This window comes from Oncorhynchus clarkii, chromosome 29, assembly GCF_045791955.1.
Source record: "Oncorhynchus clarkii lewisi isolate Uvic-CL-2024 chromosome 29, UVic_Ocla_1.0, whole genome shotgun sequence".
Lineage (NCBI taxonomy): Eukaryota > Metazoa > Chordata > Actinopteri > Salmoniformes > Salmonidae > Oncorhynchus > Oncorhynchus clarkii.
Window position 1 is genome coordinate 31025452 of NC_092175.1, and position 18959 is coordinate 31044410.

Below are 18959 nucleotides of genomic sequence, written 5' to 3' on the forward strand. Positions count from 1 at the left end.
TGTTATTGACTTATTTTCCAATATAATTTGCAAATAAATTCATTAAAAATCCTACAATGTGATTTTCTGGATTTCTTTCCCTCATTTTGTCTGTCATAGTTGAAGTGTACCTATGATGAAAATTACAGGCCTCTCTCATCTTTTTAAGTGGGAGAACTTGCACAATTGGTGGCTGACTAAATACTTGTTGCCCCACTGTACAGTGCATTCAGGAAGTATTCAGACCCCTTAACTTTTTCCACATTTTGTTACAGGTTACATTACAGCCTTATTCTAAAATGGATTAAATTGTTTGTTCTTATCAATCTACACACTATAGCCCATAATGACAAAGCAAAAACAGTTATTTAGAAATGTTTGCAAATGTATTACAAATACAAAACTGAAATATAACATTTCCAAGTGTTCAGACCATTTACTCAGTACAACGCTCCCCATCCAACCTGACAGTGCTTGAGAAGACCCGCAGAGAAGAATGGGATAAACTCCCCAAATACAGATGTGCCAAACTTGTAGCGTCATACCCAAGAAGACTCTAGGCTGTAATCGCTACTAAAGGTGCTTCAACAAAGTATTGAGTAAAGGGTCTGAATACTTATGTAAGTGTAAATAATATTTCAGTTTTTTATTTTGAATACATTTGCAAAAATGTCTACAAACCTGTTTTTACTTTGTCATTATGGGGTTTTGTATGTAGATGGATGATTGAAAAAAACAAACAATTTAATCAATTTTAGAATAAGGCTTTAACGTAACAAAATGTGGAAATAGTCAAGGGGTCTGAATACATTTTGAACGCACTGCATTGACCACAAGAGGTCCCTGTTGGATTATACATCAGTCTTCAATAGACAAGGATGGCAAACTGAGAACGTTTAATTTAGCAGAGGGAAATTCACAATGATGCTGTACACTGTACTCATATTGGGTCACCACTCACTGTACTGTTTAGAGCTAGCAAGAAAGACATTTCACTGTACTTGTGTACGTATCATTAAAACTTGAAATTTGATATTGGGTCACTGTACTACTGCACTATTTTGCTTGATTAATATCCTATGTATTTTCTATCATGGAATTAAAACATTACATCTGTGCACTTTCCGATGCTAAAATAGGCTACATTTTGTGATATTTGGTGACTGTTCTGTATCAGGCTACCGCAATATGAGTGCTGAAAGGAAAACACTGGCTGAGTAGTACTTGCAAAACTTTTGATATTGATAAGAGTTTATTAAATATCAGGCAACACAATGCAGTAGGTCAGCATGTCGGGTTATTATAGGCAGTGATTGTAGGGTTCTGGAGAGACATGGTTTTGTGTTAGATCGTCACTCAGTGTCAGATCCTGAACATGCCAAGGAAGGTGGAGTGAGGCTTGAGGACAAGCCCAGCAGATTTCCTGGGAATGGAGAGTTCCAGAGTGGATCCTGGCTCCAGGTAATGGACACCTGGGAGAGAAACACCAGTAACTTCAGCACTGGGTGTAGTAGTGCTGTAATTGTGTTCCGTATTCTAAGTAATTAATTTGAATGTTGTTTGTAACACACGCTGGCCGGGGTTGAGTCGACTCACCGGCTGTGTAGCAGGTGTTTTGGGCCACAGTGATGTTGCTGGGCATACTCTGTATGCACTTCATCAAGATGGTCTCAATACCATGTAGACGCTTCTTGATGACATGACCCATAGTCCATGTGGTGTCTTTATACAGCACCTGTACACAAACACAGTGATGGTATAGAGGGACCTTGGCTTGACCGCCTCTCTAGAGATGACAATGTCTAGTTTTAATAGGCTACCTGACTGTAGATGAAGTAAGTCCCTTCGGTTACCACGGTGACCTTTTCTCCAAAGACCTGCAGCCCCTCCCCTAGACGACTCAGTCCTAGAGCCCATTCTACCAGAGTGTAATCATCTTCATCTGAGACAACATAGTGGTTAAAAACATGGAGTATGTGTATGTTGGAGACAAAATCATGTTTGAGAGTATTGTAGTTAATGCAAAGCGCCGTTTATACCGGGTTCTAACATGCGTCCTTTTTCCAGATGTTGTCCACATTCCGATTGTGCCAACATTTTTAGCCAGGTGTAGACAATTAAAAGAGGCATAGTGATCTAATTTTGAAAATATCTTATAAGTTTAAACTGGCATAATCAGGACAAGATAAGGACGCATGTTAGTGACAGGTATAAACAGGGCTATAGCGTGTGTGTGTGTGAGAGAGAGAAAGAGAATGTACAGTATAGATGTGAATTCATTGCCCATTCGACTCACCATATGAGTGTGATGACAGAGGAACAAGATGAAGAAAGGCACTACTCCCTGCTGGATGACATGGAAATTATAAATGATTAAGTAAATTGTGTGTATGTGTGTGTGTGTGTGTGTGTGTGTGCGCGTCGGAAGGGACTGACCAGTGCGCCGCTGTCTCCGTCTCCCATGTCTTGAAATCTCCCTCTTTCCTCGAATTCCATTCCATTGTGTATGTCTGTGAGAGTCAGATATCTGTGTCAAATGCCAGATGACATCAGATGTGAACCTCATAGTGTGACAAGAATCCGTTGTTTCAGATATGTGGTAAACAATCAAGTAATTGTCATCCTTTTCCAGACTTCAACTCCATTGAGAAGTGTGGTGGATAATAAACCTTATTGCTCGAACTCCAAAGCATTAATAACTTAGAAATAGCCCACTAGCCTAAGAATATTCATTGATGTCTCATAAATTCTCAAATCATACTTTACACATCAGCTGATAGCGTGATAGGAGTCAAATGTTTCAGATATGTAGTAAATAGGGTTGGTGTAGGTTACTTTCTAAATGTAAACTGTTCCAGTTATTAGTTACCTGTCCAAAATTGTAATCAGCAGCGTAACTTTAGGATTACTCAAAATCAGTAACGTAATCAGATTACTTTGTTACTTTTGGATTATTTTCCTCTTATGGGGCATGAGGTGGGGTACTCCAGTCCTCGCGCATGATTGTCACACTTTCTCTCCATCCCTAGAAAACACAGTTGATTAATTGCAAATTGCATTCTGAACTGAAGATCATGATTAGGTGATTATTGGAGTCAGGTGTGTTAGCTGGACATGGGGAAAAACTGTGACACCAATCAGGCTCTCGAGGACTGGAATTGCCCACCCCTGCAAGACTAAAAGGATTCATCAAATGCATTTGGTGTGTCATCGTAGTGGTCTCTGGCTTGTGGTCAGGCTGAACAAAGTTAAACTTGCACCTATTTTAGATTCTGAATTGAATGTCATTGAGGAAACCGAAAGGTATGATCATGTATTTTTTCACAAACATCCTTTCTGGCTTTAAAAGTAATCCAATAAATAATCATCTAGTTTTCCAAAAGCATGTCGTCTGATTTCAATATTTTTCCAGGTTATTTTGTAATCACATTACATGTAACAACTACCCAACCCTGGTGGCAAACAATTAAGTCATTGTCATCATTTTCTAGACTTCAACTCCATTGATAATTGTGGTGAAATTGGCCTTATTGTTCTAAGCATTAACAAGCATCTGGATTCCTTACTTCAAAATCTGACATTTCCTAGTGGGTAGGCCTAGCCTACGAATATTTATTGACTTCTTATAAATTCTCAAAAACATAGAGCTACTTCACACATCAAGCAAAGTTTCACAATAGTGTTTTCTTTTTCGTGTAGCCTATAACCTATTAGTAAATGTACGAACTCACCTACCCCGCAGCGCGAGATATCAGTAGACGATTCCTTTATGTCCCCGCACACCAGACTGGTCCACTGACGCAGCTCCCGCAGTTCGACCTGCATCTCTCTGACCCGGTTGGACTGCAGGACCATCAAGCAGGCCAAGAACAGCGACACAGCGTACAGCAGATATGAGCCATGAAAATGTACTGTATAACGGTTTGTCATTATGTCACACAGGCGATACCAACTGTTACGAGGACGAGGGGATGGCGTCCTTTTTAAATGAAGGCTTTGTCAGGGCCGTAATGATCCCGTTACAATGTGCACTTTCACTTTCTTCATGTCATCATCCCATCATTTGGAAAACGATGACTCATGCAGTCTCGGATTACAAAACTGCTATGAAGACCTGGAGGACGTGTGAAAACAAAGTGATAGGCTACAGTAGGCCTACAAAAGTATGAAGCTAAAGTTAATGTCTTTATTAAATGTTTGTACTACAATTTGTTTTGAGAAAGGCAGTGACCAAGACAGGCAAGTGGTTCATAAAAATAACTGATTGTAATAACTTAATGAAAAGGGAATACAGTTCAGTAGGTTTGAAGCACTGTAGACTACATTATAATTAATGAATGTATATATGCTTGGCTCTCGAGGGAAAAGGAGTACTTGATAGCCAAACATGAATACATGTACTTCTAGTCAGGCCTATGTGCTTGTCTGGCTATGACAGAACAGGTCAAAGGGTCCTTTGAGAGATGGACTCAGTTGAAGGCTGATGCCACCAGTTTCGCACTCCACTACCTCAAAGACCGCCTCGCCAGCCCTTCGGGAACTTCTCAGAGGAGAGGGATGGGCTCTGTCTGTCAAAACAGGAGCAGGGTGAGCAACCAAGTCAAATCCTTTTTTTTCTCCAATTCATTTCTTCATATAACGCTCCCCAGTTCAAGACCATACTAGTCACACTGGAATGCAATGTTATGTATTTATTTACTTTTTTTTCCATTGCTTGGCTATCCAGTATAAAATGAACTGACCAAATGTTGTACATCATTTTTAAGCAGTAAAATCTTAACAAAGTAATTGTAACATTGCAAAACATATCCCTTAAACTCTGAATCTGATCAATACAAACTATGAGCCCTTATACAATGTGAACTCTACAAGTGCTTTGGAGAAATGTAACAAAAATTCAATTATTCCTCTGGAGTGTGCCCAATACCCCAAAATTCATTGTGGGACAGACGAGGGCCTTGCCAACCCCCCTTGGCTTGTCTATCAGCAGTTGCCAGGACAAATGACAGCATCGGATTTCCTCCAGGAGCAAGATGGGATGCTTGTTCAAATCCTCCAAACAGACCCTGCAAAGACATCACAGTCGAATAAGGGATATCCACATTTGCTTCCTCAATTCCAGTTACTCTTAAATATAATATCAGTCAGTGAGAGTTGAGTCCATGCCTCCTTCTGGGTGTAAGGACGAGTGAGGGTTGGACTGAGGTAGTCCGTAGCTTCATCCTGCTTCTCCACTGTGGTGCTGATAGTCATGCTGCTGTCCTCTGCTTGCCTCTGGGAACGGCCCTTTTCTGCCTTACACCTGGGTTTGGAGCCCCACCAACTCCCCCGCTTCAACCTGGGACATGATCGTGTTTGGGTTCATTTTAAAAACTGTTCTATATTTAATGCTTATCGTCCAAAGTCAACCAACAATGGTAAAAGTAGGAATAATATGAGTTTTTCTGTTTTATTTAGTCACCTATGATATTCTACTTTGACTCAACAGCCTTTCAGAGTTGCCTTTGTAGATTTCTATCCCTGTGTAGCACATGGGGATGTGTGAAACTTAATCCTCAGCCTGAAGTGTCCCCACTTGCACCAGCGAATAGCTACAGTAGCTTTTTGCGTGGCGCTGACTGGTAAGACGGTTCAGGAGGGCGGTCACGTGTCCTAGCAAGGCAGAGTTCCTGCCAGGTATGGGCCGAATCGGTAAGAAGTGGTATTCGCTAAGCAAGCAGCATGATGTCCTTTACACCTGCACTGAATGTATAACCACATTTCTGCCCCCATTGCATCCAATTAAAATCAGTTTCCCCTCATTCTACCCTGAGGGCACAGTAAAACCAACAAGTAATACCAACGAGCCACAGGCCATCCATCTCCAATGTCCCCTATGCACTATCTAGCATCAGAAACCTTTCACTTACTGGTCAATAGAGCTCTGTCTCCTGCGGAGGTCCCCAATGTGCTGCAGCACTGCTGCCACCCTGGGTTGCACCACCTGGCTGCTCTGTGCTGCACCCCCTGTCCTCCCCTTCTTCTTCCGGCCCATCAGTTCCACTGGAGAAGGTAGCTTTCCTAGACCCAGCCTTCCCCCTTTTTTAACTCTCTGTCCTGCTGGAGGTGATCCTGCCATGTCCACACCAACCTGCGTGTAAACATAATGGCAAAATAAAATCTGAAAACTCAATCGTAGGATGTGCCATTTTAAAAATGACAGCCACAGTGAAACATGTTTACCAAGTCTTAGGGTACTCACTAGTCCTTCAGGTTTATTTGAGAACATCTGCATCTGAACTGGGCCGTAGGATGGGGTGGGCTCAGGAGACACGTCACTAAGAAACAGCATACTCTATCAGTAAGAGTGAATTTGATTGGAGCATTTCTAAACCTTGTGTTTATAAAAAAGTGAGATTGTTGGTGGTGAAAGTGAAGAGGACATCCACCTTGGCTGACATAGAATCCTGTGCCAGAAATTGTCTCTACTCTGACACAAGGAGCTAGACTGTGGGGGAGGGCTAGGCTCAGTCTCCATCTCTGAACACTGACGCTGCACAACCTTGGACCTCCTGAGGGTGTGAAGAATACAACACAAAGCAAGCCTCATATTACCTGAAATAATGGCTTAACTTTAAAAAAAAAAAAAATACGTTCTGAACTCTTGCAACATAAGCAACTCACTTGGCAAACGAGAGGAACTGATCACCATCTTCTGCCTCTGGTTGTTCTACCGGAGTAAAATGCCCAGCATTATTAACAACTCTGTCTGCTAGGTGCCACATTGTTACCCTGGGAGGGAAAAGCAGCTGAAATACGAATACTAATGTAGAACGTGACCTTTAATCAATTAATAATAGTCTTGAAATAAAACTATTGCCTGGTATCCTAGCCAATACCAGAACGACCCTACAATAAAAACAAATTTTAATAGGCTAACGTTAGCCAGACGGTTTCCAATCCAGCCTGCATTTAAGGCCAACAAACGATATCAAAGTCCCGCGCAAAACGTGAGCGCGTGCCATAAAGTCAGCAGCACGAGAGGAAAATACACAGCAGATCAACGTAATAGATCTACTCCTTGGCGTCACCTCTTCAAGTCCGTATTGCTTGGCATGCAACATTTCTCGGGGTAGTTTTTGTTAAAAGTCCTCCCCATGATGTCTGTCTGCATTCCTCACTATACATCTTGGAAATGGTGTTGTGTTTAGTCTACTTCCAACTCACTGCAAAGAAGGTGAGATCACCTCTGAAAATGTTATGCCAATTATCTCTTCCAGTTATCCTTTATAGTCTTGTGTGCAGTTTCACTCAATTTCCAAGAAATAATAGCTAATGAAAAACAGGCCTGAGAGACGGGAACACAAATGTATCTAAGGTTCAGTATTTTTTTATTGCATGACAAATCTTAGTTTGCAAAACAAAAATAAATGAGACACATTCACACTGCTTTCCAAAGTCCTACACTGCACAGGACTAGGTATAGCGTTTAAGTGGATGGACTTGACAGGGTCTGCACAGCAAAGGAATTTCCCCTCTGCTCCTTGTCTAGGCGTTGGAGAATTTGGGCAGCTGGTTTCCCAGAACAACCCGCCTCTCCAGGCCCTCCTCTGTGATGGCTGCCAGACGAGCCACTCCTCCACTAGAACCGTCCCGCTCCATGGCCAGTGCCAAGGCTGTATGGAGAGAGAGACATTAACAACACCTAGATGTGACCCGACAACCAACATATTACAGATCCAACTATCAAGTATTTTCAGTTCAGTTGTCATGACACAGGGTGGAAGAGAGATTAGAAAAGCTACAGCTGAAGATATTTGAAACAGCCTAATGACAGTGTAAAGATCATAGGTGGGCTACAGGGTCCGCTGTGCTTGTGCAGGCAAATGTTCCTTCCCAACAGATTCAAATAATCTACTTATCAAGGTCTTACATTTTAAACAACGCTATTAGGTATATTTCAATCAGCTTTGTTAGTACAGGGCTCAAACAATTGCCTGCAGACACTGTTGCTCTCCAGGATTGGAATTACCCACCACTGTGCTAGACTGTCAACCTCTGGTCCAACTCACCCTGGGTACAGAAGTGAAGACACTCCTCCTTGGTCATCCCAGGCTTGTAGTTAGAATCCATGAAGCCATATATGTAGGAGCTGCCAGAACCACCTACTGACACTGGCTGCCTCACTATCATACCTCCCATTGGGACTGTGTACACCTGTGTAAGAGGGAAGGGTCACTGGAGAGTCAATCCATGTAATCTCAGCAAGCCATGACACCCACCACCAGGGCCTAAAATGTCATTTTTGGTCACCAGCCACTGTGGCAGGTAGATCAAAAAATATATACATCTACCAGCTACTAGGATTTTTTACCAGCCAAAATATGTTTTCACCATAATTACATCAAAAACACAAAATGGATGACCATGCTTTGTAATGTTTCTAAAACAAGAAATGTATTAGTAAGAAGTAATGTGGTATATTGCTCAATTTCCATTTATTTTTGGTGACCTGAGTCTTTTAATCAAAATATGCAAGACAAAATGTTTAGCTGCCCCTTTAATGATGCGAGTTTACCATGGTAACGACACCACTTGATTCCTGTCACGATTTGAGATCTGACTAGTGTGTGTCTTCACTATCAGTTGAAGCAGAAGACTCAAAATGTAAATTGCCAAAAAAACATAAGGACAAAGTACATAGTAGACTTTTGAGTAAATTAGACCAACTTTTATGCCTGTGGGCAGTGCTTTCAAAAAGGAATCCATCAGCTCCTCATTCATTGCACACAGCAGCTCCCCTGTCAGGCAGTGTTCCTGTGCGAGGTGGGATATAGTATTCCTATTTCTCTGTGTTTTTAATATCTAATTAAACAAAACAGCTACTGCAGAATTTTTCTAACCCTAACTCGTATGTGCTCATACTTTACTATTTTTTTTATTTGCAAATGTAATGCTCTCACTGTAGAGCCCTGCAAATTGACCAACATGGCTGGTTAAACAGACATTCTTACCCACCAATACCCAGATCTTCCCACATTTGGCAGGTGCTAATTTTATACCCTACCCACCACCATCCCAGATTGTTCTGAAATCCTTTCTTTGCTTTTTGCAGTGGAATGACCCTACACATTTCTCTGAGACAGTGGGGGAAAAGTGGTTGGAGTGTATGATCCAAATACAGATGCTGATAACTCACCTGTCCACCCCTTCTTTTGTCCCAGCCAGCCACAATGATGCCAGCCATCAGCTCCTCTCTGTATCTGTAGCACGTCTGTTTGAAGAGATTGGCTGCCGTTTGCACAAGTGGAGGCTCATCCAGCTCAATACTGCAGCAGGCACAGAGGGAGAGATATTTCACAGTGAATAAATATAGAATGACACTCAAGAAAGGCATTTCACTGTGCTTGTACATTAAAACTTGAATCAGACACTCAAAACAATATTTTGATAGTTCTCAAAGCACTTATTTTATCCTGGGAGTGGTATGAAGATAGCCACTAACTATATAGCTGTGTGAAGAGTTTTGATCTTTGTGTAGAGGTATAGCCGGTGTGTTACCTGTGAAAGCCCAGCTGATAGGTGACTATATCAGCAACAGCCTGTGTGTCAGCTGCAGAACCAGAGCGGCAGCAGAAGATGCGGTCGTGAATGGGAGTCAACTTGTCAGTAACTCGATTGGCAATGTAAGCACTACAACCAGTTGGGGAAAAAATAACGATTGGGAGTATTAGGCAGCTCTAGCTATAATGTTTTTAAAACACAAAAATGTCAATGGAATAGAGGCCGACTTAATCAGCAATCTATTCCCTATTGGGTCAGGAAGCCGGTAAGACACAGTTGCTTGATTTAAAGTAACTTAACTTACCCTGTTGTTGTTCTGGAGTCCGCGCCAATCACAACCCCTCCATCAAACTCCACTGCCATAATGGTAGTCTGCGATTAGACATGAAGAATCAGAACAACATTTTTGCTTTATTTATGTGAAAATAATCCCAAGGACATTATGTAGAAAGAAACGGTAATGGCTAGCTGGCTACCAACAAAATCAGCTGTAAAATGCTATAGCTAGGTACATACATGGCGAGCGCTTCTGCAGTCTCATTGTTAGCTAGCTAGCTAGCTAGCTAGCTGAAGTGGCATGTAAATGCCTGTGTTCAGTTTGGGCAACGCAATCAAACCTATGTAAAGTGAACGGTGCTATACTACATTTCCTCACCCCAGTGCTAACTTCTTCTTGTGCCCACTCTGGCACCAAATCAACTGTACTAAAAGCATTTTCGGACCGGTTCGCTGACATGTACACAGCAGCCATCTTGACAGTTGATGAAATAATGTTCTTCTTCGCTGGTCTGGTTTAACAAATTATGTTGTGCTGACTATCGCCACCTGTTGGATTGCATGAGAATAACAACTTCAAAAATCAAATCAAATTGTATTTGTCATATGCGCCGACTACAACAGGTGTAGTAGACCTTACAGTGAAATGCTTACTTACAAGCCCTTAACCAACAATGCAGTTTTAAGAAAAATACAAACAAAAATAAGAAATATAAGTAACAAATAATTAAAGAGCAGCTGTAAAACACCAATAGCAAGGCTATATACACGCAGACCCGGTATAGAGTCAATGTGCGGGGAACCAGTTAGTCGAGGTAATTGAGGTAATATATACATGTGGGTAGAGTTATTAAAGTGACTTATACATAGATAATAACAGAGAGTAGCAGTAGCATAAAGGGGGGGGCAATGCAAATAGTCTGGGTAGCCATTTGATTAGATTTTCAGTAGTCTTATGACTTGGGGGTAGAAGTTGTTTGGAAGCCTCTTGTACCTAGACTTGGTGCTCCATTAGCGCTTGCCGTGCAGTAGCAGAGAGAACAGTCTATGACTAGGGTGGCTGGAGTCTTTGACAAGTTTTAGGACCTTCCTCTGACACCGCCTGGTATAGAGGTCCTGGATGGCAGGAAGCTTGGCCCCAGTGATGTACTGGGCCGTACGCACTACCCTCTGTAGTGCCTTGCGTCGGAGGCCGAGCAGTTGCCATACCAGGCAGTGATGCAACCATTGGTGCAGCTGTAGAACCTTTTGAGGATCTGAGGACCCATGACAAATATTTTCAGTGTCCTGAGGGGTAATAGGTTTTGTCGTGCCCTCTTCATGATAAAGGTGGGAGTGCCAGTTCTAGATGATAGTCAAATCATGAATTTAGAAAATTCTCGATTTTCAGTATATATGAGCAAGCCTAATGCCAGACTTTCTTTAATTATTATTGTATGCTTTGATAACAGGATATGAAGGGAATTCTCAAATATTCTCAGTAAGATTATTTGTGAAACACTGTACCACTCTCTGGTATTGGATCTGCTACAACTATTTCTTAAGGCGAGATTGAATTTTGCTCCAGGGATTTTGCTATTGATTGGGATGATGGTTAAAACATGTAGTGTGATTCATGGGGAACTGAGGAAAAGCTTTGCAAGAGTACTGTATAGATGGGAGTACTATGAAAGAGCAGCAGATTTGATTTGATTTGACTGCAGAAGATGGAAGTGACCATTAGTGTTCTGGCCATTCATTCAAACCATTCATTTTTCTTTAAAAAAAAAACTTGAATACATTACTTGTACTTTTTTCAGAATAGAAGAAGGTCTGCACAAGGTTGAATGCAACTCTAAACTACCATTTCTAAAGACTTCTGGTGTGAATAAACTGATTGTGTTACAAGGACTATGACGCAAATCGCCATTTTTAGGAAAAAAACACCCGATATTGTGTATTTGTAAGCTGTGAGAGAGCCTCAGGATACCCACAGATGTGATGGTGGTGGTACTCTCGCTGCATTGCAGATGTAGTCACCGTGTCCTCTGGCTGTTCCTGTGCCCTTCTAGGTCCATCCTGTCTCAAACAATCACATCCGCTTTCTTATTGTGTGTGTGTGTTTCTATTTGCAGGCATCTGTAGGATTATCAAAGTGCCAGGTTCTTACATCTCTATACAGTTATGCAGCAGATAATAATACTAATAACCGGCACTGCAGTGGAGGCTGCTGAGGGGAGGACGGCTCATAATAATGGCTGGAATGGAGTAAATGGGATCGTATCAAACACATGGAAACCACATCTTTGATGTGTTTGACACCATTCCATTGACTCCATTCCAGACATTATTATGGGCTGTCCTTCCCTCAGCAGCTTCCACTGCTGCACTGGATTAGCCTAGGTAATTATTTGAGGGCATCAAATTGGGGATGAAGCACACAGACGCACGCTATATGTGCACACTCATTTTGTTTGCAAAAGAAAATGCCTTAATCGTCCAGACTGACCTCTTCTTCTGTGCCTTGAGGCGCAGGTCAATATAGGCAGACGGCGAATAAAATGTGTTTTAGGTCAAACTCGTGTAATGTGAGTATGAAACATAACCTGAAATGTGCTCCACTGCAGTCCTGGAGGCACTGAAGGAGAATAAAGACCGACCCATTATTTCTGTTTAAAACAGCCTAGATCCTAGTAATGCATACACACTGGCTCTCTCCCTCGCTATTAGTAACCATGGTTTCCTAAGCTCTAAGGTGCCTAGTTGTTAGAGAACCTTGGGGTCTGTAATGTTCAACGGGAAAAGAGAGATTGGCCTTAGCCAGCTGCCAGTGTGATTTGAGTCAATCAAAAGAGCGCTTAGAGAAGCTTAATCCCAGATAATCGCCACTGCAGCATAGACCAGGACTAACACAGCATTGAAATAGTCCCTACTGACATCTCCACAAGGCTAACCGATGGCCCTGCACAAGACAGACATATCAAAAATAGACCTAATGATAAATCCACTCAAACATCAATGAGTTTTGATGGAATCACTGAGTTGTTCTGTATTGATGCTCACTTGTCTTGTCTGCTGTCATCTCAGAGGGACATAAAGAGCGAGAGAGATGCAGATTGTTGTTTCTGTCCATCTTCAGTAAAAGAAGCGATGCTCATAAATCCGTCTCCGTGTTTGAATGTTGTTGTCACTTTAGGATTGATTTAGATTCATTCTGGATTAAGACATCAGAAAAGAGCAATCAAGACTTGTTGACGTTTAACAGGTGTTTTGAATCAGCGGGACCAGTGAAGAGTTTTTTCTGCTTCAAGATGGATTTTTTAACTCTTCATCTCAGCCATATCCTACCTGCATAAACATGTAGATCTGTAACAGTGATACTGGTTTGCATAACCTTTTTGGTGGGCATATTTTTTGCTACTTTTTGGTCACATAAATGCAAAAGAAAGAGGACTTGTAGGCAACAAGTAAGAGCAGAGGAGTGAGTCAGAGCTGGCCTCCCAAATCCTGGAGGCCACCCACAGGCTGGTGGAGAAACGCAGACTGATGCTGTACCTCAGAGAATGTGCAATCTCCCTGACTGACTATGAGGCTGAATGCACTTCCATGATATACAGGTGAGAGAGAGAGGTAGATGGAGAGCACTGCCATGATATTCAGGTGAGAGAGAGAGGTAGATGGAGAGCACTGCCATGATATTCAGGTAGGAGAGAGGTAGACGGAGAGCACTGCCATGACATACAGGTAGGAAAGAGGTAGACGGAGAGCACTGCCATGATATACAGGTAGGAAAGAGGTAGATGGAGAACACTGCCATGATATACAGGTGAGAGAGAGGTAGCCCGAGAGCACTGCCATGATATACAGGTAGGAGAGTTAGACAGAGAGCACTGCTATGATATACAGGTAGGAGAGGTAGACAGAGAGCACTGCCATGATATACAGGTAGGAGAGGTAGCCCGAGAGCACTGCCATGATATACAGGTAGGAGAGTTATCCAGAGAGCACTGCCATGATATACAGGTAGGAGGGAGGTAAACGGAGAGCACTGCCATGATATACAGGTAGCCCGAGAGCACTGCCATGATATACAGGTAGGAGAGTTAGACAGAGAGCACTGCCATGATATACAGGTAGGAGAGGTAGACAGAGAGCACTGCCATGATATACAGGTAGGAGAGAGGTAGACGGAGAGCACTGCCATGATATACAGGTAGGAGAGAGGTACACGGAGAGCACTGCCATGATATACAGGTAGGAGAGGTAGACAGAGAGCACTGCCATGATATACAGGTAGGAGAGAGGTAGACGGAGAGCACTGCCATGATATACAGGTAGGAGAGAGGTACACGGAGAGCACTGCCATGATATACAGGTAGGAGAGGTAGACAGAGAGCACTGCCATAATATACAGGTAGGAGAGGTAGACAGAGAGCACTGCCATGATATACAGGTGAGAGAGAGGTAGCCCGAGAGCACTGCCATGATATACAGGTAGGAGAGGTAGACAGAGAGCACTGCCATTGATATACAGGTAGGAGAGGTAGACAGAGACCACTGCAATGATAACAGGTAGGAGAGAGGTAGATGGAGAGCACTGCCATGATATACAGGTGGGAGAGAGGTAGACAGAGAGCACTGCCATGATATACAGGTAGGAGAGGTAGACAGAGACCACTGCAATGATAACAGGTAGGAGAGAGGTAGATGGAGAGCACTGCCATGATATACAGGTGGGAGAGAGGTAGACAGAGAGCACTGCCATGATATACAGGTAGGAGAGAGGTAGACAGAGAGCACTGCCATGATATACAGGTGAGAGAGAGGTAGACAGAGAGCACTGCCATGATATACAGGTAGGAGAGAGGTACACGGAGAGCACTGCCATGATATACAGGTAGGAGAGGTAGACAGAGAGCACTGCCATGATATACAGGTAGGAGAGGTAGACAGTGAGCACTGCCATGATATACAGGTAGGAGAGAGGTAGACGGAGAGCACTGCCATGATATACAGGTAGAAGAGGTAGACAGAGAGCACTGCCATGATATACAGGTAGAAGAGGTAGACAGAGAGCACTGCCATGATATACAGGTGAGAGAGAGGTAGACTGAGAGCACTGCCATGTTATACAGGTAGGAGAGGTAGACAGAGAGAGAGAGAGAGTGAAGATAAAGATGAAAGAGAGAGTGTAGCCCCACTCTCTCTAAAATTAGTGTTACATAGTATTCAAATGTTTAATGGTAAAAAACATAATCATCTCCTTTTAACACCTTGTATGTCCTGTCCTATTATCAGTGGTAGTACACTCTTTAAAAAAAGTGCCATCTAGAATCTAAAACGGATCTTTGGCTGTCCCTATAGGAGAACCCTTTGAAGAACCCTTTTTGGTTCGGGGTATAACCCTTTTGGTTCTGGGTAGAACCCTTTTGGGTTACATGTAAAAAAAACTTTCACAGAGTTCTATCTGGAACCAAAAAAGGGTCCTCCTATGGGTACAGCCAAAGAACCCCTTTGGAACCTTTTTTTCTAAGATTGTAGCCTAAAAAAGGAATGTATGTTCTCATCACTTTCACATTGATTCCATCAATCTGTAAATGATAATAGGTTTATATTCCAATGTGTTTTAAATCGGATTTCCTAGTGTAGTGGAGGTAAGCCTCCTGATTTCACACACACAGAATCAAATGAATTCTGAGAAAGAGAGAGAGGATGGGATTATGTTCTTATAAGAGGAAGGGAGGGAGGGCGTACGGTGTGGGTTGTGACAAATCAAACATCAGTCTTTGGCAGAGCAACAGACAGGGGCACAGCCTGCTCTCATTACGCCTGCTATCTGTGGCTAATACACTGGCAAACTGTTTTAAAAATACATTTTTGGTATGGAGTTGTCACTTTGAATGGCCTGTTGTTGGTGTGTGTGTTGTTTTCTACTCCAGAACCCAGGTGAAAGCCCCTGGCTTGTTTATCATCACTAAGAGATGATGGTGATATAACCTAAAAGAGAGTGACAGATGTGCATGCTGCTTGTGAAAAATGTTCACCTTGCAGTTATACATTTCCCCCACTAGAGACCAACAGAATGCCAGTGTGTCCCTATAGCCCAGCACCGGATAACAGGATTTCAACACACAGATGGTGTAAAATATGGTTGTGTGAACCATTTTTCTGACTGTAAAAATGTTTGTGCCTGACATCCTAATCATGTCAGTGTTAGTAGGATGTGAGTCGCTTGTCACACTCTTACCCTCAGTTTGACAGGGTTATGATTAAGGTTAAAGGTCAATGTTAGATACATGATTTTACAGCAGAAGGTTAAGGTTTGGACTAATGCTAGGTTTAGGGGTCAAAGGTTGTGGTTGAGGTCAGGATTATGTATTTTCAGTATCATCAGTTGGATAGGGACCTGGCCATGGTTCTGCAATTATTCCAGGTATGATTTCCCAGTTTAGGCCCAATGTAGTCAAAATGCTTTAAAAAAAATCTGTGTTTTATATCATATGGTACCACAGCTGATGAAACTAACACCTTAAAAGTGTGAAAACATTTGATCAGTGTTATTTCCTGATAGTTGCTGGTTGAAAATACAATCTACACAGGACCTTCTAATCAGCAGGTTTTCATGGGCGGGAGTTTTGGCTTTCCATGGTGACATCACTATGCTGTAAATTGGTTAATAGACCAAACTTCTCTGTCTGTAACAGCTATACTGAACAAAAATATAATTGCAACATTCAACAATTTCAAAGATTTTACTGAGTTACAGTTCATATGAGGAAATCAGTCAATGTAATAAATTCATTAGGCACTAATCTATGGAATTCACATGACTGGGAATATAGATATGCATCTGTTGGTCAAAGATTCCTCCCCAAAAATGGGTATCACAATAGGCCTCAGGATCTTGTTGCGGTATTTCTGTGCATTCAAATTGTCATTCATAAAATGCAATTGTGTGTTATGCCTGCCCATACCATAACCCCACCTCCACCATGGGGCACTCTGTTCACAACTTTGAAATCAGCAAACCGCTTGCCCACACGATTTAACATTAAATTAACATTAAATTATCTGGCAACAGCTCTGGAGGACATTCCTGCAGTCAGCTAATTGCACACTCCCGTAAAACTTGAGACGCCTCCCGAATAGCGCGGCAGTTTAAGGCACTGCATCGCAGTGCTAGCTGCGTCACTACAGATCCTGATTTGATACCAGGCTGTGTCACAAACAGCCACGACTGGGAGACCCATGCGGCGTCGAACAATTGGCCCCGCGTCGTTCGGGTTAGGGGAGCGTTTGGCCAGCTGGGTTGTTCTTGTCCAATCGCACTCTAGCGACTCCTCTGGTGGGCCGGGCGCAATGCACACTGACACGGTCGCCAGGTGTACTTTGTTTCCTCCAACACATTGGTGCGACTGGCTTCCGGGTTAAGCGAGCATTGTGTCAAGAAGCAGTGCGACTTGGCTGGGTCGCCTCTCCCAAGTCTGTATGGGAGTTGCAGAGATGGGACCAGACTGTAACTACCAATTGAATATTGTGAAAGTTTTTTATTAAACTTTGAGACATCTGTGGTATGGTGATGTGTGACAAAACTGCACATTTTAGAGTGGCCTTTTATTGTCCCCGGCACAAGGTGCACCTGTGTAATGATCATGTTCTTTAATCAGCTTCTTGATATGCCACACCTGTCAAAGGATAAATGTTCACTAACAGGGATGTAAACAAATTTGTGCACAAAATATGAGAAATCAGCTTTTTGTGAGTATGAAAGATTTCTGGTATCTTTTATTTCAGCTCATGAAACATGGGACCAACACTTTCAGCTCATGGAACATGGGACCAATGTTGCGTTTATATTTTTTGTTCAGTGTAGTTTTCAGTTTTCCCCCTACCCACTTCTTTTTGTTGCTAAAAATCTATCTAAAATATATTTATCTATCTACAATTTTAATGGAAATCTTTTACAGTAAGGGATTTGATATTGATATAAACATGTCTGCATTGGGTCTTTAACCCCTCACATCATCACTGGTGCTGAAATAGCAAATACATACATCAGAAACTCTGCACGCCAATGAAAAAGCAAGTGTATTTGTATTTCACACAGCTGAAATTATCTTATCTGCTGTATATTAATGTTCGTTTTACATGGGATATTATGATGACACATTTTATTTAATCATAAGGTAAATGTTAGTAAATGTTACAGGTAAACAGGTAACTGTAAATTTATCATTTTGACATAGACATTTATTAATATAGTCTGTGTATGTAATCCTAGTTGGATGAGTTTGTGGGGCACTCAGATTCCCAACAAAAAGATCAATGCTTAGTTTTGCTTTTAGGATCATTGATTTGTTTTGGTCTCACTCAGTACACTAGCCAACCATCTGGCACCAATACTGTAGACTGCCTGATAACTTATGTCATGGTTCCTTTCAAAAGCCAATTGAATAAGAGCTGTCTCAACTATTGTCTCCTATCCACATGTATCCCTGTCCCCACCATTCACTCTGAACTGCCAACAGTACTAGGCTGTATAATACTAACACTACCTCACAGACTGTAGAGTTAATCAAGCGATTGATCAACTGTATGCCTGTGTTTCAATACAGGGGGAGAGAGAGGGTGACAGAGACAGAGAGATGGAATGAAAAATAGGGGGAGGGGGAATCATCATCCATATGCTTGAGTATTTATTGAAAAGGGAGTGGTCATTAAGGGTTTATTGAAAAAAGTGAGGTTGCTTTTAACAGACATGCGTCTGCGTGTATACAATGTATTGAATTTAAGGCTGGCAGTGCAGTCCCGGTTTATCGATGTGTATGCCTGTGCACCAGTGAAAGGGAAGAATGAGATTATTTATTTGTGAATTGTCAGACTGGTTTTATAGACTAGACGTAACATAGTACATGTAAATCCGGGCCACTGAAGTTAGTTTAATATGTTATGTTTGGTATGGTTACATAAGATATAAGGTTACTTAAGGCAAACATGAAAGGAAGGTCGTTGGGTAGGCGTGTAACGAGAACTTCTAGCAACCCGAATATTCTATGTTCAGATCTCATCAAGAACAACATAGTATTTGAGCTAATTAGCAACTTAGCATGTTAGCTAACCCTAACCTTAACCCTTTAAACTAACTCCTAAATGTAACCCTAACCCCTAACCCCTAGAGCTAG

At 42.1% G+C, this 18959-nt stretch overlaps 3 protein-coding genes across 5 annotated transcripts; all 3 read right to left on the reverse strand.

Annotated features, from left to right (window-relative positions):
- Positions 1–610: 610 nt before the first annotated feature.
- Positions 611–4007, reverse strand: LOC139388546 (TNF superfamily member 13). Of its 3 annotated transcripts, none has more exons than XM_071135266.1 (6): positions 3715–4007; positions 2416–2506; positions 2276–2323; positions 1800–1921; positions 1576–1714; positions 611–1451 (listed from the first exon to the last, which is right to left on the reverse strand). In XM_071135266.1, the coding sequence occupies exons 1-6, from the start codon at positions 3907–3909 to the stop codon at positions 1342–1344; spliced, it is 705 nt and encodes a 234-aa protein (XP_070991367.1). In that variant the 5' UTR covers positions 3910–4007; the 3' UTR covers positions 611–1341. The 3 variants fall into 3 exon arrangements, with proteins under 3 accessions (XP_070991367.1, XP_070991366.1, XP_070991368.1); XM_071135265.1 differs by having other exon boundaries at positions 1214–1451; positions 2276–2326; positions 3715–3991; XM_071135267.1 differs by lacking the exon at positions 1800–1921 and having other exon boundaries at positions 1233–1451; positions 2276–2326; positions 2416–2489; positions 3711–3991.
- Positions 4008–5091: 1084 nt separating this feature from the next.
- Positions 5092–6762, reverse strand: LOC139388196 (protein INCA1). Its single transcript, XM_071134756.1, has 5 exons — positions 6643–6762; positions 6408–6530; positions 6221–6296; positions 5889–6109; positions 5092–5317 (listed from the first exon to the last, which is right to left on the reverse strand). Exons 1-5 carry the CDS (start codon positions 6741–6743, stop codon positions 5092–5094), a joined length of 747 nt encoding a protein of 248 aa, XP_070990857.1. The 5' UTR covers positions 6744–6762.
- A 570-nt stretch (positions 6763–7332) lies between these two features.
- On the reverse strand, positions 7333–10302 carry LOC139388022 (proteasome subunit beta type-6-like). The gene is made up of 6 exons (XM_071134506.1): positions 10178–10302; positions 9827–9894; positions 9520–9651; positions 9158–9287; positions 8031–8175; positions 7333–7634 (listed from the first exon to the last, which is right to left on the reverse strand). Exons 1-6 carry the CDS (start codon positions 10271–10273, stop codon positions 7507–7509), a joined length of 699 nt encoding a protein of 232 aa, XP_070990607.1. The 5' UTR covers positions 10274–10302; the 3' UTR covers positions 7333–7506.
- Between the last annotated feature and the right edge of the window lie 8657 nt (positions 10303–18959).

What these genes read in the sequence shown, in the direction of transcription:
- LOC139388546 (XM_071135265.1), bottom strand. Translation starts at nt 3,909, where the DNA reads ATGACAAACCGTTATACAGTACATTTTCATGGCTCATATCTGCTGTAC. An exon ending in CTTACTTCATCTACAGTCAG is followed by an intron (nt 1,715 to 1,799) that starts GTAGCCTATTAA and finishes GTTTGTGTACAG; the next exon opens with GTGCTGTATAAAGACACCAC. An exon ending in AAACACCTGCTACACAGCCG is followed by an intron (nt 1,452 to 1,575) that starts GTGAGTCGACTC and finishes TTTCTCTCCCAG; the next exon opens with GTGTCCATTACCTGGAGCCA.
- LOC139388196 (XM_071134756.1), bottom strand. Translation starts at nt 6,743, where the DNA reads ATGTGGCACCTAGCAGACAGAGTTGTTAATAATGCTGGGCATTTTACT. An exon ending in CAAATAAACCTGAAGGACTA is followed by an intron (nt 6,110 to 6,220) that starts GTGAGTACCCTA and finishes GTTTACACGCAG; the next exon opens with GTTGGTGTGGACATGGCAGG. An exon ending in AGACAGAGCTCTATTGACCA is followed by an intron (nt 5,318 to 5,888) that starts GTAAGTGAAAGG and finishes ATCATGTCCCAG; the next exon opens with GTTGAAGCGGGGGAGTTGGT.
- LOC139388022 (XM_071134506.1), bottom strand. Translation starts at nt 10,273, where the DNA reads ATGGCTGCTGTGTACATGTCAGCGAACCGGTCCGAAAATGCTTTTAGT. An exon ending in TATCAGCTGGGCTTTCACAG is followed by an intron (nt 9,288 to 9,519) that starts GTAACACACCGG and finishes TGCCTGCTGCAG; the next exon opens with TATTGAGCTGGATGAGCCTC. An exon ending in TCTTCACTTCTGTACCCAGG is followed by an intron (nt 7,635 to 8,030) that starts GTGAGTTGGACC and finishes CTCTCCATACAG; the next exon opens with CCTTGGCACTGGCCATGGAG.